The 24,045-nt window shown below is 42.8% G+C and overlaps 1 protein-coding gene across 16 annotated transcripts in view; it reads right to left on the reverse strand.

Annotated features, from left to right (window-relative positions):
* Positions 1-24,045, reverse strand: part of Sgip1 (SH3GL interacting endocytic adaptor 1) — a 201,425-nt gene that overhangs the window by 91,968 nt on the left and 85,412 nt on the right. For 4 of the 16 annotated variants that reach the window (XM_032901511.1, XM_032901527.1, XM_032901579.1 and 1 more), the window contains exons 2-8: positions 21,384-21,447; positions 13,429-13,453; positions 12,324-12,407; positions 10,553-10,624; positions 6,812-6,868; positions 4,762-4,816; positions 3,824-3,999 (exon numbers count right to left, since the gene is read on the reverse strand). In XM_032901511.1, the coding sequence (XP_032757402.1) occupies positions 3,824-3,999; positions 4,762-4,816; positions 6,812-6,868; positions 10,553-10,624; positions 12,324-12,407; positions 13,429-13,453; positions 21,384-21,447 (533 nt within the window). The remainder of the gene's footprint in view (positions 1-3,823; positions 4,000-4,761; positions 4,817-6,811; positions 6,869-10,552; positions 10,625-12,323; positions 12,408-13,428; positions 13,454-21,383; positions 21,448-24,045) is intronic. The other 12 variants (XM_032901549.1, XM_032901533.1, XM_032901625.1 and 9 more) reach the window with 4 other exon arrangements.

Consider the following 24,045-nt stretch of genomic DNA (forward strand, 5'->3'; position numbering starts at 1 on the left):
AAGGGCTCCTAAGACCCCAGTCTTCCCAAGGGGCTATGTACAATGGACGGTTACACAGGGAAGTGGGAGCCATAGTCCTCAGTCTTGTAACCAGCACATTCCACCACCCAAGCAAATAACTGTTCACCCATGCTCATGCAGGCAACGCATGAGACGCAATGCAACCATCCCATACAGAAAACAGAACAAAGCCAAAAACCGAAAGAACCGAACAAAACTAGGAAAGCAGGAAGTAGACTTGAAAAGAAGGGGATTGGGAGATGAAGGCAGGCAGGATGATGGGGGAGATATTGATAAAGCGATTGTATGTATGAAATTGTAAGGGAATAAATAAAATTGGAAAGTTTAAACACTAAAAACCACTAAAAAAAATGAGACCATCTGGCTCTAAGACGAATAGTGAGAGGAGGGGAAAGAGGAACGCTTAGGCGTTGCTGCTGGGAATGTAAACTGGTGTAGTTGTCCTAGAAATCAGTGTGAAGGTTCCTCAAGACCAGAAGCCCCACCTGACTCAGCTACCCGACTCCTGGATGTAAGTCTGTAGTGAGCATCCCACGGGACATTTGCACATCTGTGTTTATTGCTGCAATGCTCACAAGAGCTTAGAAATGAAACCATCATAGAAGTCCGTCAACAGACCAGTGCCCAGAGAAAATGTGGTACATATAGACAATCGGAGCTTCATTTGGGCATAAAGATAAATGGTGGTATGGCACCTATAGGAAGATTTTAAATAAAATGCTGCATGCTTCCATATACAGGTTGCAGGTAGGTGTGTGTGTGTGTGTGTGTGTGTGTGTGTGTGTGTGTGTGTGTGCGTGTGTGTGTGTGTGTGCGTGTGTGTGTGTGTGTGCACATGTGTGTGTGTGTAATAAAAATAAAAGGGACCATGAAAATAAGGAATCTTGAAGGAGTATGGATAGGGGTGGACAGTAATGGAATTCATACAACATGAGGACAATGAAGAGGACTATTTGGGGAAAGAAATGAGACCACCAAGAACAGAGTATTGAAGGAGGATAAATTTTGGACAAGTATGTCTAAAAATGCATAATGAAATCTGTCACTTTATTTGATAATTAACAACTGTAAAAAAAATTAAAACCCCTCCCATTTTCCTTGCTGCTGAAGCTGTGTTTTAACAAGGATCATTTTCAGATAAGTGTGCAATGTGTCTGCACATGATGTGTCTGCACATGATGTGTCTGCTCATGATGATGTTTATTTTTATATGATGTTGTTTATTTTTATCTTACTTAATGAACAGTTTGACTAGTTTATAAAAGGGAACTAAGAAGAATGAAACTAATTCATGATAAAAGAGGCCGAATGAGTTAAAATTAAGGAACACAAATTCAGAGATGAGTGAAAGGAACCTATGAAATACAACTTCTAATTAAAAAATCCCAAAATTGGAGCTGGAGAGATAGCTCAGTGGTTGAGAGTACCAGCTGCTCTTCCAGAGGACCTGAGTTCGATTCCCAGCACCCACATGATGATCCACAACCATCTGTAATTCCCGTTCCAAGGTATAAAATCATTTTTTGGCTTTTGAGGGCACTGCATGCCCATAGTGTAGAAACACACATGCAGGAAAAAACACTCACACACATACAACAAACAAACAATATATAAAAATTTTAAATAAAAATTGTAAGATGAAGTGAAGTCAGGACCTCCACTGAAACCTTGTCAGGACCCATTTGGAGTCTCATCTCTTTCTATCAGTGCCAGGTTTGATGCTTTTGTAGCACGACAGAAACAGCCTTGGTGGAATATTCTGGTACGGAGTTCACTGATTTGGGAAGTCCGCCCTCTCTAACAGTGAAAGAAAGAACCATCGTATAAATGTCTGACTGCTTGACTGGAAACATTGAAAACTTTGCCAAGGTTAGTGGTTTTCCCCAACGTGACACTGAACTTTATATAAAGTCATTTTGCCCATGTGCTTCTGATAAGATACAACATTTGACCTATTTCTACGTAGACTATCTAGGAAAGGGCAGGATTCTAAAGCCACATATGTCCAGCCCTCTCTCTATGAATACGTATGTGCACTGAGAATGTGCCTGTGCTGTCCTGTCCCTTAGAAGAGTGTCAAGAACTCTCTCCTATTCTACATATCAAAACTCCAATATTTCTAGTAAAAGAGAAGCTCCTGGTAGAGGGAACAAATCGGGGTGGGACCAGAGAGCAGCCGTCTAAGCTGTGGTGGGAGTCAGCAGCTTTTCTCTGCTGTAGTCTCAGAGTGTGTTCATCTACCTCCCTCGTTTCCAGGAGTTCTTTCTCTGGTCTTAACCACTTGATGGCAATGGCTTACCTCACAGATAGCTTCGGAGGAAGCTTCCAGCTTCCAGGCACTGTTCTGTGTCTCAGTAGCATATCAGGTTGGAAGAAAACGCACCAAGTGACTTGGACACACACACACACACACACACACACACACACACACACACACACATTCATTTTGACACAGTGGATCCCACCCTGCCTAGATTCAGTGGTCTTTTAGCTATGTTTCTGGGACCTGAATAGAAAGCCCACTTTCCTACATAGTCATTTTTTTTTAATCGTGTGGACTTGCCTTCTTCCATCCAAATTTAATTGTAATTTCCAAACACCCACTCCATTTAGCATGTGAAGTACATTTTCTCACACTGAATGCACAAACAAATGATGACTCAGGAAGAGAAAGGTGAGGGGAAAGGTATTGGCTGAACTGTGGAAATGAAGTCAGAGGGGTAGGTAGACCACGGTGCTCCCCAACCCATAACTCAGGCCAGGATATGAGTTTATAATCTGCACCTTCTATTGCAGAGGAGAAAGAAACTATATTTCATGCTTCGGTTAGGTGAATATATGATAAAAAATTACTGCAAAGTCCATCTGTGACGTCTGGATTACTGTTAGCAGCCATCTTAACTTTCACAGACACGTGGAATCAAGGCCATTGTAAGCACGATAATTTAAGGTTTTTGGTGGTTTTTTTTTTTTTTAAATTCTGGGAAGGCAAACATTTACTCTCAAAGGATAACAATTACAATTGTTTTAAAAAGGTTACCTGAGATATTTCTAGAAGCCCCCAGAACGTGGCATTTATTAACTAAGCTGTTGAGGGGGAAGCTCCCTCGAGAAGCCGAGAGAATCTCATTAGGGAGTCTGCATCTGTGCTCCCAGCTATTCTTAGAAGATTTACTTGGCACTTTCAAACCCCAGGGAGAAAATACTTGAAATATTAGCACTCAGACTCAGCCACTAAAGAAATTAGGTAGGTAGGAAAGGGGAGTGGGAGCCCAGATTGTGGGAGAAGACCAGGAAGAAGAGTAGCAATGAGGTAACAACGACTCTATGTGAGGTGCCTCAATGCCAAGTGTATTTAAGATGATCTGAGGAGAAAATATAATGAAGAAAATGAGATTTTATTTATTAACTAGGATTTTGGAGCATTGCAAGGGGAAATATTTTTAAAAGTAATTTTCTTGGCTTTCGTGTATTTTCATGAAGACAGAAATGGCTAGTGAAATTCATCATATATATATATATATATATATATATAATTAAATTCTCCATAAGAAGTTTGGAGGATCTTTTTATTATTTTGTTGTTGTTTGATGCTTTGCTTTATTAGAAAATAAAAGAAAACACAGTTTCGTATGCCTTTGCTAGTTTGAAAGGATCAGGAACTGCAATGTAAGAGGGTAAGAGGGAGTTACTCAGGGGCCACAGAGTTCATCAGACTGGACAAACGTCACTCTTAGCACATGTGACAGATCACAGCTCTCCGCCCAACCTTACCAAAGCTTAACAGGGAGACTCCACTCACCACAGGCGATGGGGAAAGTGCGATGTTGCCTATTGAAGCCTTCAGCTCGTCTACCGTCGCTGCATTCTTAAGGACATCCTTCGATTGCAAGGGTTTAATCTTGATATTGAATTTCTTGTGTGATTCTTCTTCCTCTTCAGATTCACTTGAAGAATAAAAGTGCTTTCCTTTGGTAGGTAGAACACAGTTAAAGACACTTAGCTCTTTCTTCTGGGAGGCATGGGTGGGTGAGGGCAAGATAAAAATGCCTATACATAGACAAAGCAAAAGTAAACTCAGGTGGCAGGAAACCAAAGCAAAATCGAAGGAGGAAAGGTTAGGTTTACTGTCCTCAGAAGCTAACCAAGGACTGTGAACTCTGAGGAGCACTGGTCGAAATCCTACATTTGTATCTCTCTCTCTCTCTCTCTCTCTCTCTCTCTCTCTCTCTCTCTCTCTCTCTCTCTGTGTGTGTGTGTCTGTTGAAGTGTGTATCATACCCAGCTCACAGACGAGAACTCAGGAAGTTACTCATCTCCAGACATGGGAAGGCTACTTTAAGGGGCACCTACCAAGAGTCTTAAGGGTTTTGGAGTTGGCCAGAGTAAGGCAAGGTTGCTTGAGTCTTTTCATGGAAGAGTTGAAAGGAGAGGTCAGTAAAGCTCTTTGCTGCTCACTGTTAACAACATTGTCATATTGGGGTGCAGCAGGCAATCTGGGGTCACAGTGTGCTGGCTGTCATACAACCCATTTCCTCCACCCCATCACTTTATCTCTGTCCCTCCACTAGATCAGAGCACATCCATGCTTGTCAGCAACCAAGCTGTGCTCGGGGATAGTTATTCATCTCTGAGACTAAGAATAGTAGCTCTTGTTATCTCACACCTTTGTGAGACCTGAATGTAGCTTATTGGTTCCTCAGAGAATACACATTTAAAACATTTACAAAGAAAGGATATAGCCTGGTTCCTCAGGTCTAATGCTGTAACCTTCTTCATCCAGCTCAGGTGAGTTCTGCAAGACACAAATGCACATATACATATAACATGCAGACATGTAGACACATGTATGTAACAGTAATAAAGAATGATTAAGAGGAGGTTGGGTGTGTGTGAGGAGCTGGAGGCTGGAATGAGGGTAGAAATGATATGAATACAGCACTTCTGTTCAAATTCTTAAAAAATAAGGTATAGATGCATGTTAAGTGGTTATTAATCCAAGATGACAGAGGAATTGTTTTTCTTCTAGAATCTTCTACTAAAACATATAGACAAGCCCCTCAGTTTAAGGGGCTGAGGATTTAGCATTTGGTAGTGAATGCTAAGCAGTCTATGTTTAAATCTTTATTCAAGGATATTAGAAGGACCCCAATATATGACCCACAAAAGAGAGCATTCAAAGAGAACTTACCAGGCCTTTCCTACAGGCCACAGACTGCTAAGCAACACTGTCGATTGAAATGCAAACTATTTGCCCTAAGGGAAATTAAAACATGCTCTCGGAGGCGAAAAATTACAGAGAAAATAGCATGATATAGCAATGTTAAGTATTAAAATTGAGGGGACAATAGGTTAGTTTTAAGAATAAGGGGGCCTTCTGGAGCCTTTCATGTAGATAAGAGAGGGTAGGGTTGGGGAGTGGGATTTCTCCACAGTGGTGGGAATAGACACCATGTGACTCAGGGCTGAAGGTTCAGGTATCAAGGGCACCATGACTGGAAAGTAAGCGTACAGTGGGGGTGCGGGTAGGGGACTGGGCAATACCGCAGATAACTGTATGCTAGAGTAGGGGCTTTGTCTTGCTAGGGTTGCTGAAGTTTCTTAGTTACAGTGGAACCTGTTGGGGACAGAATGGTAAGGAGATTGGTGGCAGGAGGAAGGATGTCACATTTAAAATATATGTGCCAACACAGACACTGATATTGAGACTGTAGCTCAAGTTTTGGTGATGGGATAGGATGAACCAAGGACATTTAAGGGAAGTGATTATCAGTTCTTAGTAATAGGAAAAAAAAGGAGGAAAGTTTCAAGGACATTTTAAGGTTTCTACCCTCCAGTCCTGGGAGTCTGACTGCCAGATGAATCTAACAGCAGAGAGCTAACACTTTTAGGGAAAGATGAAGCAGATAAAAGACAGTGTTCATGTTGGGGTTCATATATCCCATCTTAGTTCCTATTATAAACGAGTGGCACAGTCTCACTGAATAACATGACAACCCTGCTTGGCAAGAATGAGCTCAAATAGTATGAAGGAAACAAAGTGCAACCAGACGGTGTGTCAGCACGAGTCTGACTTGCTCCTTGACTCCCTGTGCTCTGAGACGAAATCCTCAGCTGATGAAGGAAGGACCATGCCCTGCTGAAGCTGGGATTGGGGAGGCAGCAGTGAGAGTTCTCTGAAGCATTTTTATGATTTACATGTTCTGTACTATTAGAAATCCGAGGGTGGTGCAGGTTGGTGAATAGGCTGCTCTGTTGGGGTTAGTGACGTGTATGGTAACGGCCCTAAGAATTATGGGGAAAGTTTAGATCTCAGCTGGGAATTTACCTTCAGTCCCTGACTATCACTTGCCCTGGGGAAAGTTCAGACTACAAAGTTTTCATCATGTATCCTAGGCGCAGTAGTTAACTTCTTCACCTCTGCATTCAAGGCTGCTTAGAAAGGGAACTATCTACACTTAATACGAGAAGAAGTACTTTTGAATCCAGCTGTGGGCTTGGCATATTCCTGGAAATGTACAAGCAATTAGCTCAGAATCCTCAACAAAGGCACCAGGTAAATGCTGTGCCTACTGACCAAGGTCCAACACATATAGCCAGTACTCGGGGAGACTAGGTCTTGAAGCCAGGTTTGATAGACTCTAGTCTGTGAGCATCGGTACATCCTAAGCATGGTAGACGTTTCCTAATGAAGCGTACAGCTTTCCAGCAATTTCTATGTCCCATTATGTATCTAAGTACCTCAACTCATTTTAAAGTTTTACATAAAGAAACATGTTCTTATACTTACATATCTTTCCCAATCAATTTCTGCATAAAATCCATTTGGTGCCCCATTGCTTTTCTTCTGTAATAAATTTGAAAATAAATTTAGGAGGGAGACATTTAAATAAAAATAGAATCCCACAACGGAACAAAAACCAGCCAACCAACCAACCAGTCAACCAACCAAACAAACCAAAACCCTACTTAAGTCTTATCTGTACTTAGCATGAGCTATCAAAAGACAGGTTAGAGCATCCTGTGGTAAAAAGCACACTGGTGTAACTGGGTGGAAAGTGGGACTACCAGGGCATATTTCACAAGGCTGCAAATTAGGTATATCCATCTGTTACAATTCAGTCACTGATGAACCTGCAGGACTTACATTATGGTTTAATTCTCTCTATCTTGAGGATTGGAATCTTAGGGATATAAAATGGAAACATTTGACTTCTGTGCCATTGACATACAAATAATTCCAATACACTCAGGGTATTCAGCTGAGTCATTAATTGCAGAATTATTTTCACCGTGACTCAACCGATAAAACATAAATGCAATCAGCTGTAGGTTAGTTCATTCAGCTCCCAGTCACTGAAACTTGTGTTGCTATTCTTTCCCAATAGCTCTTCTTATCAAATTACTAAAATATAATTTGAAGATCAAGGGCGAGTTCCTCCTTTCATGCTCCCATGAGCACACACTGTTGCAAGAAGATGGGGAGCCAGCATGGTTCTGTCTCGCTTGTCTAAGTTTTATTTTTGGTTCACAGTAGAACTGTGACACGTGAAGACAAGTACTCAACCCAGGAGGTGACACCCTCCAAGAGGAAATTAATAAACTTCTCTATTTTTTTTTTTACAAAAGCATAAATAAGGTTAGTGACGAAGGGTTCATTTAATAACTTTCTTGCATTTAGTGCTCAAAGAGATGCTAAATCCTTGAGCAGTAGCAGACTTCACAACAGCACAGATGGTGATGTACAGGGCTTGAGGACAGGGTCTTCCATTTTGCAATCACGAGTAAGGCCTCTTGCTTTACTCGTGGCTCATAACTATCCAAATGGATAGGTAGAGGAAGCATTTCACACATGTACAGAGGATTTCTAGAAAACCCAGGAGAAGTGTCACCATCCATCTACACTTTCTGAAGTTAATTGGGCATCATAACAACAGGCTGCGCTGGGCTCAGTGAGGGATGACACTGCACAGCTCTAAGCTGTGTGCTCCCCCTTGCTACAGACGATCATCGCCTGAGAGGTCTCTGAGCCTTGCATACAGGTATGTGAGGTCTGTGCCGGTCGCCCTTTTTCCCCGTTCCTTGCAAAGATTACTTGTATGCAGACATCATTTCACTCTTCCCACAGAACTGCCTTTGTTATGTCTGAGCTTCAGTGGTGGTTTTACCAATTTGTCAAAGGCCTTTACAACCTTGTCGCTAGCTCGACCAGTATGCATTATAATGTGACTGTTGAGAACCTGGTCAATTTATGTGTCAATAATATCTCTTGGACAAAGGCCTGCCTCCAGTTTTCATATAATTTCTGCTTTACCAACCTGTCTGAATTCTGGTTTTACTGCAAGACGCTTCAACTCTGTCTTAGAAAACATCCAACAGTCAGCTTCAGCACACAATTTGACATGACAGTAGGGAATCAAGTAAGCCAAACTGTCACAAACCAACGGGCATTGTCATCAGTGTAACCCTGCCACCAGTTTGCCTTCCACTTTTTAAATGATTTCTTCATACAGAGGAGTATGTTAGGTAAGTTAAAGACTTCAAAGTTTGTCTAATTCTCCAGCTTTCTTCTCTGTTAATATTCTTTGCAACTAAAGCTCTTTAAATCCAAGATACTCTACAAGTTCAGATAAATAAATTACATTGTATATAACATATGTATATGCATGTGTTACTATGGATATATATTTTTTGACAACATGTATTTAACACTGTCATAAAGAATTTACTAAATTCTAGATTTGGGCCTAGTAAATGTTTCCTTGTTTCTATGGAAACCAGTAGAAGATTGAGACAAAGGAAAACAAAAATCTAAGGGATTTTTTCTCTTATAGCAATATTAAAGACAAATACCAAATTCAAATAACACATCATAACAGTACATTGTTTTCGTCAGATACTCAGCACTACACACACACACACACACACACACACACACACTCTCTCTCTCTCTCTCTCTCTCTCATGGCTTTATTAGAAGAATTGGCAATTTGTTTTCATTCATGCACGTTTATTGTAACAAATGGATTTTTTTGTTTTGTTTTTGTTTCTCAAGTGAACAAGGTAAGCCAGGTTTTAATTGGGATTTTTCTGGTTAGGCACAAGGGAAAGTAATTCTTGATTTTAAACATGGCACAGCTCATAGTTAGCGAGCGGATGCATCCGTTTTCAGTGGGAGACATCAAAGCAGGGAGGGATGTGGTGAAGAACCATGACTGGACAGTTGGACCTAAAAGGTTGATGGTAGCACCTGCCTCTGACTGACACCTAAATGGTGCTTATTTTTCATCTTGGAGTCTGAGTAATATGCTCTTTTACTTTCCCCCTTTTTTTCTTTTCTAAAACTCCAGGTCTATGTAGCATAACATTTATAACCAGAGTATTTGATTGTTTTTAAAGGTGACTGACACCCATGGGTATAGTCATCTTGTTTCCATAGGCATTAACTTTGGATAATGTGAGGAACTCCATCCGTGGTTCTCATCCTGTGAGTCACAACCCCCCTTAGGGTGTCAAATGACACTTTCACAGGGTTTATATAACAGATATGCTGTATATTATATATTTGCATTAGGATTCATAACAGTAGCAAAACAGTTATGAAGTAGAAAGTAGATTTATGGTTGGGGTAGAGGGGTCACCACAACACGGAGATCTGTATTAAAGGGTTGTAGCATTAGGAAGGCTGAGAACCACTGAGTTAGATTGATAACTATAGTAATGATTTCTCTCAGTTTCACACTCAACAGTGATATGTTTCCACTGTGAATGCCCCTCTTTTTGGTGAGGTCAGCTTACAGCTACACAATGATCTTAAAAATAGGTGCTATACTGTCAAAATGTTACCATCTCTCCTAAGTAGACTTAAGTCACTTTGTAAGCAATCTTACAAGACAGCACTCTTCAATGAAGCTCACTGTGAAGAGGAAAACACTGTCCGTGCTGCTCTGTGTGTAGCCACTTGATAGGAGGGGCTATACAGTATTTGAAACGTGGTGAGTGTGACCAAGGGACTGAATTTTAAATAGCTTCCCAGAGCTACACAGCTGTAGTTAATGCACAGCGTGGCCCAGGATCAGCATCTTTGACTCCAGATTTTTTGGTCAAGATTACTGGTTTCCGCAGGGCAGGGTCCTGCCAAACTCCTGATATTATTGATAATATAGTTGGTATTTATTTTACCAAGGGCAACCTAACCAAATTGCACGTTGATATTTATACCATGTAGTCAAAGTCATCTTTCCACAGACAGGATTCTTTTAAAAACCTGGGAAGTTTAAATCCTTGTCCTTTGCCTGAGACAAAAGACAACACAAGCCTTTAGGCTTGGTTATTCTTTAACAGAACTTCAGACATCAGCTTATAGCGTTTGTGTGGTTGACTTAAATCCTGGACCTGGACTGTCGAGAAGTACTTTGGAGTTACCTTGTTTACTGAACAGGGATACTGTGCTTTCCAGAGTTGAGGTGGGGATTTCCCTCACTGTTTCTAGAGCCCCTTGGAAATTTTAAACTGAAATCTGTGTCCTTACCGAAGCTTTCTTCCCTCCTTCACGCGCACACTCTGCTTTGCTATGGTAGGGTGGTTCGTGTGGGCTGGGCTGCTGGAATTGATTGTTTTCATGTAGAAAAAAGTTGTTAAAGGATCTGTTTGTTCTTCAAGACGCACATATAAAGAATCACATGGAGTCAGCAAACATATCACAGTAGAGACAACCTCTAGACCAAATTGTTCAGCCTACCAATTGTGGCAGGGTTCTACAAGCAAAGAGCGGACTTTGGGGCCCATAATGAGGCTCTATTCAGCAGGCCAGTCTGGCTAAGCCAAGAGAGGAAGTGGGAAAGGAGGGAGATGGGCTGGGGCACCAGGGGCCATTTGGATCCTTGTTCAGATGGCACTCAGTCCACAGAGAGAATAGACACCAAGACAATACGGAAAGGAACTGGGCAATTTCTGATTGGATTTCTAATCTCTGAGTGTCAAGCCTAGCTCCTGTCTTTGCCCCCATCAAAGCCTTTCAAAAGGTCAACAAAGAGCAACAGGGCTCACAGAGGGCAACTCCACAACTCTGCCCTTTCCTGCCTGCATGTTTAGCGACAAGCAGAACAGACCTCAGAGCCAGGGACGCTGACCCTGGTACCCCAGTGTGGTGTGGAGAATTAGAACCGCTTAGGGAAAGGCGCCGTTACTCTGCAGCGATTAGAGTTTGTCTCCGGGTTAGCATGTGTTGTCACACACAGCTGCCTGAGGTCTAGACGTTGTGACACACAGCTCTGCCAATGATGGATGGGTATACACTCAGCCAGTGAGCAGCAAGACACACCCACCTTCACACCACGCAGCCCTGCCATGCAGCCTCATCAGGGATGGGCTCCGTCCGAGTCTGAGGAACGGAATCTAAGTACGGCCATATTGAAGCTTCAGCACAGCCTCGTTGGTTCCCAGTTTGTTTACAAGCTCAGCACATCTGTAGCTTGTAGACAGTACAAACACCCACTTCCGACCTTGAAAAAACAATCAGCGGGTCTGGAGGCCGTTTCAATCATGTCAAAGTGGTTTCAGTCCACAGATTCAAGATCTTAAAAAAATCGTTTTGAGTTTAGAAGACGTTCAGGCTGAGATGTCTACAGATTAGTGACGGATATATTCACTCTAGCCCACAACACTGGGCCTCCCAATTTGGTGGTCAAGTGTTTGGGAGAACTTTGAACATTTTCCAGTAGAGTTTATCACTAAATTATAATTTCCAATTATCCATGAAGATGAACCTCCTTTTTCAGAGAAAATGCACTTTTTCTGAAGGTGGCCTTTTCTAGAATAGGTTTGTTTTATTTCTGAAAAAAAATTAAGATTAAATAATTCCTTCTTGTGAGCATTTATATTTATGGCATTTCTAACTAATAACAGAGAGGACACAACTGCTAATAAGTGATTTTTACAGGACTTGGGATGGCGGAAGGAGAACTCAGAGATTAGGATAGCATTGTGCCCATGCCTGCAACACGTGTTCACGTGTTCGACATCAGGTGTTATGGTACATATCCCAGCGGATATTTAAACTGGGGCTCCTTAGAAGAGCAGAGACTAGTGAGGTAGCAATGAGACCTCAGAGACAATGAGCAGGGGTGTGGCTGGGGCAGGGGAGACAAGACTGAGAGAGTGGGAGAGTGAGAGAAGCCAGGAATAGCAATCCAACGAGGGCAGAGGAGGTGACAGCCTGGCAGAGGCATAGACAGGAGGACAGAGGACTCAGGGAGAGGACCAAGCCGGAAGCAGAGAGAAGACACAGAAGCAGAGAGTACCTGAGACAGGGTTAAGGAGAGGGCTCTGAGCCAGAAGCAAGAGGTGAGGAGGAGCTGAGTCTTCTGGGCCTTTTTTTTCCCCTGCTGAATAGAGCCTTGATTATAGAGGTACCCAAAGTCTGATCAATTTCATTCTCTTCACTTAAAAAAACATTTCATAGCAAGAATCACATGAATCCAAAAGGCACCCCAAAGCTGAAAACTCTTAAATCAAAAGCAGGAGAAAAACTCCTGCTATGGCTTCAATTAGCACCCCATTAGGTAGAATATTGTAAAGAGAAGTTTAAAAAATATATATTTTAACCACCGGGTTTATTTTAGTTCTTATTCTGGCCCAGGGAGCTTAATGTGTGTCCATTTCCCCTGAGGAACAGCTGTTCTTTTGAACTCTCTGAATAGGCATCTGATTAGATGGGAAGGAAGTCATTTTGGGTTTTGGGAGCTAGTGCAGACTCCCATAAGTCTGACAGGGATTGGTCTAAGCTGGCATTTCCCAGACCTCTTTAAAAAAAACCAAGAAATCTGGCAGTCAGCTAGGAGTCACTTTCTGTTAAATTGAAGCCTAGTGGATACATTTTTTTTCTTCCTTCTGGCTGTAAAATTCAGGCATAAGTAGTTTTAAGACCGTTCCCTAGTTCTGAATTTAATATCGAAAATGTATTTGCAGCCCAGCTACTCAAGGGAAAAGTTTTCTTCAGTTTTATTGGGAAGCTGCTCCTTTATGGCTGTGGTGGCACTGGAGAAGAACATTCTCACATAATGAGCCTTAAGTCACTGAACTGGAGATGGGAACAGCCCCCTGTACAAACAGCCTTTCTTTCTTTGCCATTTCCATGGCTAGTTTGCTTGTTTGCTCTGGGGCTGGGTTTTAGGTGAGTACAATATATAAACTCTAACTTGACAAACACCACATTTATATCTCATGCACATTTGCTAGAGAGGACTAAAATAGTTGCACTTCTGAAAAGAAGGAAGAGGAGAAGAAGAAAGGAGAAACAGAAGAAGAAAAGGAGGAGGCAGAGAGAGAGAAGCTAGCCTTGGGGGAATTTAAGCATAGCAGATATCGCGGTGCAAGCTCACTAAAAATGATCATTTAAATACTTACCATTCCATCTCGATCTGGCGAGCCTCTGTAAGAGAAAGGAAATTGAGAACAATTATGAAAAATAATCACTCTTGGGACTAAAGAACCTTAAGCCATCACCTTCATCCTCTGTGAGTTCCGGCTGCAGTAAACCTCACTAAGGAAACAAACATCAGTTGAGTGAGGAAGACACACGTGTGTCGGGCAGAGATGACATTCTACAAAGGAACTGAAGCTCAAAGGCACACATCGGCAGTGATGGAGCTTGCTCCACATAACTCATAAGTCCGATCTGTTCTTTCTAAAAAGTTTTATTTTATTTTAAATTATGTGTATATGTGTTTGACTGTGTAGGCACGTGCACGTGTGAGTGCCTATAGAGGCCAGAGAGTGTGTCAGATCCCCTGGAGCTGGAGTTACAGATAGTTGTGAGACACCTACATTAGTGCAGGGAACCGAACTGGGTTTCTGCAAGGGACTGGTTCTAAGCTGCTGAGCGAGCGCTCCTGTTCCCCTTGGCTCATTCTTGCTGGCTTCACTTAGATCTATCATAAAGCATGTACACAGGCAGGTGTGTACTCCTTTAGCTTTCCCTTGTGAGTGATTAGGAATTGTCTTTTATGAAGTTAAAGCTTTCGTGGTAGTTTTCAACCAGTTTGAGAATCTACCTTCTTCCGTATTTCTGTAATCACATCCCTTTCAAATATAGGACGGGAGATGGAGGTTGGAATTGTGCTAAGTGGCGCCCTCTGCTGCTGAATCCTAGCGTGGCGGCTTTGTGGTGGTGACCTGCTGCGATGCGTGAGGAGGAGGTTCGGACCGTGCCATTTCTAAGTTCTGCCACCTTGAACTCATGATCTAATCTGATATCACAGAGTGAACAAATACTAGTTCCTAACAGAAGCTAAACACTTTTACTTTCTTTTCTTATCCATTGACGTTTCTTCACTGAGAACACAAACTACCCACTTCCAGCCACACTACGCATAGTACAGTGAAAGCAAGTTACTTTTCTTGTTACAACCGGAAACTGGACTGGCTAAGCGAGGGAAGGTGTAGTGGTTTGATTGACAGGCCTCCCCATAGTCTCAGGTTGGATACTTATCAGAACTGTGGGGGTAGGCTCAGGAGGCGTGGTCTTGCTGGAGGAAATACGTCACCGAGGGTGGGGCTTTGAGGTTTATACCATTCCTAGTGCCCTCTCTGTTTCCTGCTTTTGCTTCAAGATATAAATCCTCAGATTCCTGTCCTACTCCTGCGACCTTTGTTTTGCCATCACGCACACTAATTCTTTGGAATCATAAGCTCAAGTAAAGTGTCCTGTAAATTGTCTTGGCCATGGCAGTTGTTGCAATGTCAGTAATACATTGCAACATGTCACTGTTACATGAGAAGGTGGTTTTAGTTCACTGTCAGGAACTTAAAATGTTACACTATTAGCAAGAACTAGAATGTTGAACTTCGTTTCGGAAGATTGATTTATCTTTATTTCATGAGTATGGGCGTTTTGGTTGCCTGTATGTTTATGCACCTTTTGCATACCTGGTGCCTGTGGAAACCAGATGAAGTTATTGAAACCTTAGAACTGGAGTTATAGATGGTCGTGAATCTCCATGTGGGTGTTTTCCAGATCCTCTGGAAAAACAGCCAGTGATCCTAACTGCTGAGCCATCTTTCCATCCCTGGTCAGCTAAGTTAATGCCATTACATTAAAGTCCTTACAGAGCAATGTCTAGAAATTTGTCATGCTGTTGGCTATTTTTCTGGCTTGTCGGATATTAGATGTTCTTTTCTTCGTCCCCTGTTAGGATGAGGGGCTGCTATGTGGTCACAGTGGGTCCCCTCTTCCCTCTATTTCTTTCTATCTATCTATCTATCTATCTATCTATCTATCTATCTATCTATTATTATTATTATTATTATTATTATTATTATTTCCTGTGCTCCTGTGGTTGAGATGATTTTTCTCACCCTCTGTATCACAGTCCTGTGAGCTTGTCCTTCAGTGCTGGTGTGGTTACCATGAATTGCCATAGTGGTGCTTGTTTTGAAATATCCTAAGTTCTCCATCAGTTTTAAAAGACTGCTCTGCTAAACTCAGCAGACTCTTCGGCAGTTACTTACTTTTGGGCTTGGAGCATATTTCATGCTTTCCTGGTTTTTAAATGATGAGAGATCTGGTGTTAGTTTATTGTGTTTGCCTTTGTGGATTAGTGAGTTTTTTTCCTTCTTTACAACTTTTGGTGTATGTGCACATTCTCTCTCTCTCTCTCTCTCTCTCTCTCTCTCTCTCTCTCTCTCTCTGTATTTTGGACATTTTGACAAGATACATTCTGTAAAGTTGCTTCTCTGTTCACATCTTGGTATTCTATATTCCTCTTGTGCAGATGTCCACTTCTCTAGACTTGTGGAATTTTCTGCTATAACCCCACAGATTCATTCATTTGCTTTCCTTCATGTATGCCTGACCTCACTCTCCAGACTTGGCAAGCTTTCTTCTGCGTATCCTCGTTTGTTGATGACTCTTATTTCTAAGATTTCGTTTTGGTTTTCTTTTTTCTTCAAGATCTGAATCCCTCCATGTTTCTGACATTTTTTTTTCCCATACCACTCAGCATCATCACCTTGGTTAGCTTTCTCACATAGATCCTAAGCTGATTTTCTTTCCCTATTTATCTACTGGATGAGGCCTCTATGTTTAACAGCAAGAGTCTGGCTTGATTTCCCATGTGATTTGTTTCCTTGCTTTTTTCTCTCCTTTTCTTTTCTTTTCTTCCTTCCTTTCCTTTCTTTTCTTTTCTTTTCTTTTCTTTTTTTTTACATTTACTGGTATCTTTGTGAACTCCAGGTTTTAATTTGTCCTTTTTCACTTTTTTGTTTGATGTAATAGTTTATGGAAGTTTTCTGACCTAATGGTTACTGCTTGGATTCGTTACAATTTTGAGGGGAAGCAAACTACCTATACAAACATGGTGATTTATAGTAATCTTGGTATACAGACAGAGTAAAATCAAAACAAACTAACAAAAAATGAAATTAAACAAATGAAAATTTGTGTCCCCAATAAGGTTCAGAGACAAGAACACTAGGATACCTTAATAAAATATAGTTTACAAAGTTTTAGAGCTGCAGGAATTAATAGTTAAGTAAAAGGGGCTGGGTGGTGGTGATACACGCCTTTAATGCCAGCCCTCAGGAGTAGAGGCAGGTGGAGCTCTGTGAGTTTGAGGCCAGCTTGGTCTACAGAGCGAGTTCTAGGACAGCCAAAGCTACAGAAAAGAAAAGCCTTGTCTCGAAAAACAGACAAACAAACCAAACACCTCTCCTCCCCCAAAAAAGGAGAGAAGAGGATGAGGAAGAGGAGGAGGGGAGGAAGAGGAGGAGGAGGGGGGAGGAGGAAGAAGAGGAGGTGGTGGGGAGGAGGAGAGATGTGGAGGGCATTATGTGAGGCCTGAGAGAGTATGTGGGTTAGAAGTGTGAGAACTAATAGAGAAAATACTAAGGAAGAGGCTCAGGAAAGGAAAAGAGACAGAGAAAGCTGTTCAGGCAAGATTCAGACCCAAAGGAACTATATAATAGAGATGCAAAAGGGTGAATTAAAATAACAAAGAAAAAATGAAATAGGAAATATACTTATACCACATGCTGCCCCCCTCCTGCCCCCATTCCTATGGTAGTTTTTCCTTGTAGCTGTAGGTGGAGAGTGAGGCGCTGCTCTCAGTGATTCAGACAAGTTGGATGTGCTGTCTTGCGAGGGGGCTTCTGTGCTGGACACGTCTTTCTGTTGGAATGTCCTAATGAGAGACTGCAAGCCATTCAATTCCACCTCGTTCTGGTGTGCTTGGGGAGCCTACCTTCCATTTAGGCATTTAGTGTTGAGGAGGGCCCTGGCCGGTTTGTGATTACCTCCGCTGCTGGGTATTCTCTTCCCTTGGGGATCCTGGCCTCTTCCCATGATGCCTGAAAATATATTTGTCAGTTGGGCAGGACTGGGTGTGGTGCAGCGGTTTCCCAGGCTGCTGGTCCTCTAGGCCTTCCACACATTCTTCAGGACAACCTCCTGTGTGCTTGTGGAGGACTGCAACTTTAAGCTCCCACTGGTGACTCAAAGTGGTTCTGCAAGTGTGGGTGCTGGTTGGCGGCTGCTTCAGGCTGCTTCTGGTTGGAGGATTCTGTAGATCTCATTGGCTTTTGATTTACTATGCACTGCTTTTCTTCTCTTCTCACACTTACCAGCTTCCCTATCCCTCTGAGTGCTTCTGACACTCCTCTGCTCTTTCTCTTTCACCAGGCCACACAGAGGCAGCTTTTAATTCACCATTTTCTACACAATGCCAAATTTATACTGCATCCTATAAGAGAACCAACCAAGCCTTAGACCTGTATTTCATTTTAATACATTTTTTCTCTTTTTTAATGAGATGCTTTATATTGAATAAATTCTATTTTAAACCTCGTCATGCATCATGTTCGTGTGGCCTCTAATTTTAAATGTTGGTTTCTCGTAACTGTTGCCATTTCCCCTTAATGGTCTGTCTGGGTTACAGATCTTTGCCCATTTTTCTAGAGCAGGGTTCTGTTCTCAGCCTTGCTTACATCATGGCCTTGTGATGTCTCATCTTTAGAAGTGAGGTATTATTGCTGGCCTTATTGAATTATGTGAAAATGAAGGATAGCAGTGCAGCCACATATTCTGCCACTTAGCACAGGCTCTCTCTCCCTTCCTCTCCCTATCAGCCACTCTAACGATGATCAAATCAGGAAGCTCTGGTTTTTACCCCATTCTCTCTGAGGAGGTTCAATCAGTTGAAGTTGATGCTGGCTGCTACCCTAGCCGGTTGCCTAGCAACCCTGTTGCTGGTTGCAACAATTCTGAAAAAGGTTCACACCAACAAGGTCTCAATGATTGCGGGCTAACATAAGCATCATCTAAAGCTGAAGGGGCAGCACACAGCCAGAGCGTTCCACTAACCCGTTTGTGTTGATGATTCCTTTTCCAAGACTGATACGTGATCCAATTAGAGAACAGGGTTTCATGAAAACAAAAGTTTTCCCAAGACAGTGTGTCCTTTAGCCATGGCTGTTAGGGGAACCAGGTTATTAATTTGCTCTCCTGTAAGTAATTCGGCACTCATGAGAAGTTAAGAAAAGGTGCTTGAGATTCTATAAAGTAATGCCTCATTAGAAGACCTCAGAGAGACACTGGGCATCTGAGGCAACGCCATGAGGAATAACTTACTTTAATAGACTTGGCAATGGAAAAGAAGTGCTTTGGTCATATGCAAATTAGCCTAGCATGCCCTGGGGCTCATTTAGCCCCCTCCTTTCTCCCTCTCCCTCTCCAGCTCTCTGTCTCTGTCTCTGTCTCTTTGATTTTTAAGTCTTTTTAGCCTTTTCAGACTTTTCAGACACCCCAGATCCTTGGTGTGGTTCCAGAGGGGGCTTCACAGCAGCACATCTGCCTTCTGCTGTGATGCTCCTCAGAGATGCATGACTCCGTCACTATGGAGACATTTCCAATAGTGCTCCACACAACACGTGGCACATTTCAGGTGTTGGCAGGTATGGCTGACAGCTCAGTGTGTGGTCTTCTAGGGGGCGTGGATTTCACCTCTTAGAAAACCCCAGTGAACTAGATTGTTGGGGGGAGGGCGGCAAGGGTGGGAGGATGGGGAGGGGAACACCCATAAAGAAGGGGAGGGGGGAGGGGGATGTTTGCCCGGAAACCGGGAAAGGGAATAACACTCGAAATGTAATAAAGAAATACACAAGTTAAAAAAAAAAAAAAAAAGAAAACTCATTGTCTCAGGTAAGAAAACTGAGGCCAAGTAAAGGACTGCTTAATTGGCAAGGTCTGAAGACTCTCCTGGCTGAACTGGGACAAGAACGCAGACAGGTATTCAAAGGAGAGTAAGGGACGTAATTTAGTGGTTAGCATTTAGAAAATGCCAAATTTATCAAGAAACATTACAATAAAGTCTTAGATGCTCAGAAAAATACTCCTAACTTAATCATCTAGAAACCACTTCAGGACTGCAGTAAACGTAATTTACAAGAAATATTTATCAAAAGAGGAAGCGTAAACTGTAACATTAGGGTTAATTGACATCTAGTGTCTACACAGAAAGGTAACCTCCTTTCTCAGTACTTCACGTCTTTGACTTACAACATTTCAGGGCTCCAGGTGACCCACAACCAAAGATGGATGCCCCTCCCCCAGCTCACTGTACTGGATGGTTCTGTGTGTCAATTTGACACAGGCAGGAGTTATCACAGACAGGAGCCTCCCTTGAGAAAGGCCTCCATGAGATCCAGCTGTAAGGCATTTTCTCAACTAGTGATCAAGGGGGGTGGGCATTGTAGATGGTGCCATCCCTGGGCTGGTAGTCTTGGGTTCTATAAGAAAGCAAGCTGAGCAAGCCAGTAAGCAGCACCCCTCTATGGCTTCTGCCTCCAACTTCCTGACCTACTTGAGTTCCTGTCCTGACTTCCTTTGGTGATGAACAGCAATGTGGAAGTGTAAGCTGAATAAACCCTTTCCTCCCCAACTTGCTTCTTGGTCATGATGTTTGTGCAGGCCCTCCCTGTCTCACCTATCCACTTTCCATCGTTGCCTCCCATGACCACATTCACCAGCAGCTCACAGCTATATGACATATGACAACTATCTCACTTGCCCTGTCCTGGTGCCTACTAGATTTCCCACCTCTCTGCTTTTGCTTTCATTATTCCATTTGTGTGAAAGACACTCCCTCATCCTTTAGAAGGCTGGAGTCAATGTCCTCCTGCCAGGAAGCATCAGCCCAAATGTGGACGCTTATTAACTATGAAGGAGCCCACGAGGTACTTTACACGGTGCCTTTAGATGTAGGAAATACTTTTTTCATTTGTGTAAAACTTTATTGATTGAATTATATATTCTTGGATGGAAGGGCACAAGAAAGTGCTCACTGTCCTATGGTAAGGTTTATATTTAATTAAAGTGAAAATGGAAGGCTTGAAGATGAAGCTAATGAATCGTGTCCCCCTCTTCACACACAGCTCTGATTTTCTAGATGGCTCTTTTCCATGTATGCTGGGTGAAGGATTCTGCTGGATTCCATTCCGATGGAACGGAATGGACTCTCAGGGCGGCAGGCCCTCCCTGACCTGCACTTTCGCCTCCTTATAGCCTGCCGTAGCTGCTTGCTGGTGCTCTCCTATCGCTGAGCTAGGGAGATTCCATGTTCCTGGCCAGTGGTCTTCATGTATGATGTTACTTGTTCCGCTCAGAAATGCATATAAAATCCCATGTCATGACCAGCTTCAGAATGAACACTCAATACAGTTAAATAAGAACCAAGTGAATGTGTGATGCTGTTCACACTCTCCAGGGTCTACTGGGGCACACAAGGAGTCCAATTTCCTGGGTAGCATCACTTACTACACCAAAGCAAGCCTATAGTTGTTTTGGCATTGGCTTCCTGCTGGCAGTGAAATATACTGAGCTTTCTGTCCATTCTATTGGTTTTCCAGTTCTGCCTACCCAGTCCTGGGGTCTCAAGTAGGAGCTCTGGGGTGTCGTCTAGGGGTTGAGTTAGGACGAATCTGCCTACACAGGTATTATGTTACTCTCTTGGGCTCTCATACAGAGAGCACTGGAAGTGTAACTCTTCTCTTGTGTTTTTAATCCCTATACATGTAATAAACACATTCCCTGCCCCTCTGCTGGGAAATAACAGATTAGATATGAGACAGTGAAAAAGTACATGATAAAAAGAACTGAACGAGTGATGAAAAAAAATCTCTACCTTTTAAAGGCACAAATCTAAGAAGTACCTATGATGAACAATGGCGGTTGACCATGAGTGGGGAGAGCACAGAAAACCAAACAAATGAGCCTGAGCTATCCAAAGAGCCTTTAGGGCGCTCTTTAAATACCAGCCATGTTGGCAGCTTAGACTGAAGCCCAGAGAGTCAAACCCGAGGGTACATACGTAGAGTCAGTGTCTTTTTCTTTCTTCCGTATTCCAAAGGCCTTCCTTGTACGTTTTTTCAGTCCTGTGGAGAAAACAAGAAAATGATCAGAAAACAATCAGCGGTCCAGGTGAACATACCCGGGAAGGTGCAGCCAGACCTGGTGAGGTCTACAGTGCACACTGCTCCAGAGCCTCTGAGGTTGGGACGTTTCAAATCCAGGCCCCCTTCTTTGCTGCAGAGCGAGTTTAAGATCAGTTTGGGCAACTTTGTGAGATCCTGCCTCAAAGATTAAAAAAATGAAAAAGGGACTATAGTATTAGGGACATGGCTCAGTGGTTGAGTGCCTGCCTGGCACAGACAGGCCCTAGGGGTTCAATTCCCAGTACTAAAGAGAACAAGGAAAGCTGCAACGTAGCTGTTAGCTTTGCATAGAGTAGCGTCAGCATATGCATATGCATGTGAATATGGGAGTATGATTCATAATCGAGGGCTCAACAGGTGTTTGCCAGTCCTCGGGAGGGGAGGTTCTTAGACTCATAAGTAACAGGAGGATGGATGCTGCCTGGGAAAAATCACAGGCTTTTCTTAGATTACCGTCATCCATCAGTACAATCAAGACTTTGCCAAGAAATGGAGTCACAGACTTAGAATAGCCATTTCCAGGGTGGGTCCTAACGTGCAGAGAATATGAGCCAGCCGAGAAGAGCCTTGCACACCCCGCCCCCATCTCTCACTCTGCAGTCCTCTCTGGTCTTTAGCATCATGGCCAGGCTGGGGTAGTAACTATTTTCCTGGATGCACCCGATGCTGCTACTCGGGCATCCTCATCTCTGGTTGAAGTTCACTGCTTGCTCTGTCAGTGATCAGGATTACAATGGATCCCTGGAGGACGGGCCCCAGTGCTGCATGCGATAGGGCCTGTCAGTCTTACTGATGCTCTCGTGTGCATTGTACATTCCTGGTGCCGCTCAGCAGCAGTTTCAGATTCTCGGATGACTGTGAGCCTCTACCTCCCAGCCTAGAGGCCAGGCTGTCTGGTTAGCCTGTGTACCCACCCCCCACTCTATCCGACCGCCATCTTTTAGAGAGGAAGAAGTCCCCCTTCTTTCATCCTCATGAACAGACCCCAGTTTGGGCTTCCATTCTTACTCCAACAAGGACCTGTTGAGCCTTCCCACCTCCTACATGTTCCACAGGTGCACATGCGGCTGACCTTTCTTATGTCAGCAAGTGCCACTTTATGATAGCAAGTGGTTGCACAAGCAGAACCTTGGGGAAAGCTGTATTGAGAAATAGGGACTTTTAAGAAGCAAATGGCTGGGTATGGTGACTTAGCTCTATAATCTCAGCAGTTGGTAGGCTGAGACAGGGGGATTGCTGAACATTTAAAGCCAGTCTGGACTACAGAGTGAGACCTTTTATTCAAAAAAAAATACTTTTCACTGTTGCTGGAGGACTTGTTTGGTACAAAGCACAACCAGAAAAACAGACCGAATCAGGCATCTGATATCTTTCTCAAGGCCCATGAGTCAGCCAAGTCTATCTGAGTCACTCATTAGCTGTCTCTAAGGATACTACTCAAATATAGTTTCCAAAATGTCTCTGTGCAACTTGATTTTTGCATTTAATAGTCATTCTATTTAAGATGTTTAGGTCTTTAAAATGTCAATGCTCTTTTTAAAAACCATTTCCCACACAAAACTATTCTCCATTACTCTTCACATGATGAGTTTATAGGGGAACTGACTGACATTTCAGACAACTCACAGTATTTAGGAAAGCTTGCCCCAACCCATTCCACTTGCAATTCTCTTTGTTAAAACCTCTCTTCCTTCTCTACTCTTATTCCACCATAAGGATGAATGCTGTGGTTACATAATCATCCATTTTCTTCTAGCCATTCACCCCAGGTTTCAGCTTCTTGCTGCTTCCAATTTAGCTGTAGGTTCATGATGATTCTATACTCCTGAATCACTACTGATGACTTTAGGACCACATAACAAAACCATTGGCAACTTGTATTTTTAAGTTCTTTATATTGGTAACTCTCCCAGTAAGAGGCAGCATGTCCTCCAGAACAGTCCAAGAAGAACCAGAGCTTTCAGATTCCAGGTAATGCTGTATTAGCCACAAGACTGTCAAGCCTTGGACCAACACATTTGGACAACAGCCAATGGGAACTAGGTCATGAATGTCCCAGTTATCTATTTTCCAGGAAAAAGTGCATCAGATCCAGAGTCAGGAGATACAGAGTCTGTACAGCATCACTTCTGGCTGTGGAACTCACTGTTACCTCTGTTCTCTTTGGGTTTCAGTCTTCATTTTAGACCAAAGCAAACAATAAAAGGCAAAGGAATCACACACACTCAGAAAGTCCCACGCCAGCCTGGAGCTTTAGTGTCACTGACAGTCACATTTCTAGCACATAGGATACATGGACACATGCAACACACACATCTCATGTGCAATAAGACTTGAGGGAGTGAGGAATGTGCAAGGAAAACTTTGATTAAAGCAATGGAACGTAAGGTGTAAGCTATTTGTATTTTACTGGATCTTTTAAAGATTGAAGCAGAAACAGTCATAGCACCTCTGCTAAACAGGAGGTACAGTCAGTCATTCCTCTTGGGAACTTTCCAAAAAATGTTTTGGAAAAGTCTCCTAGGAGGAATAAGTCAG

Source organism: Rattus rattus, chromosome 1, assembly GCF_011064425.1.
Source record: "Rattus rattus isolate New Zealand chromosome 1, Rrattus_CSIRO_v1, whole genome shotgun sequence".
NCBI lineage: Eukaryota > Metazoa > Chordata > Mammalia > Rodentia > Muridae > Rattus > Rattus rattus.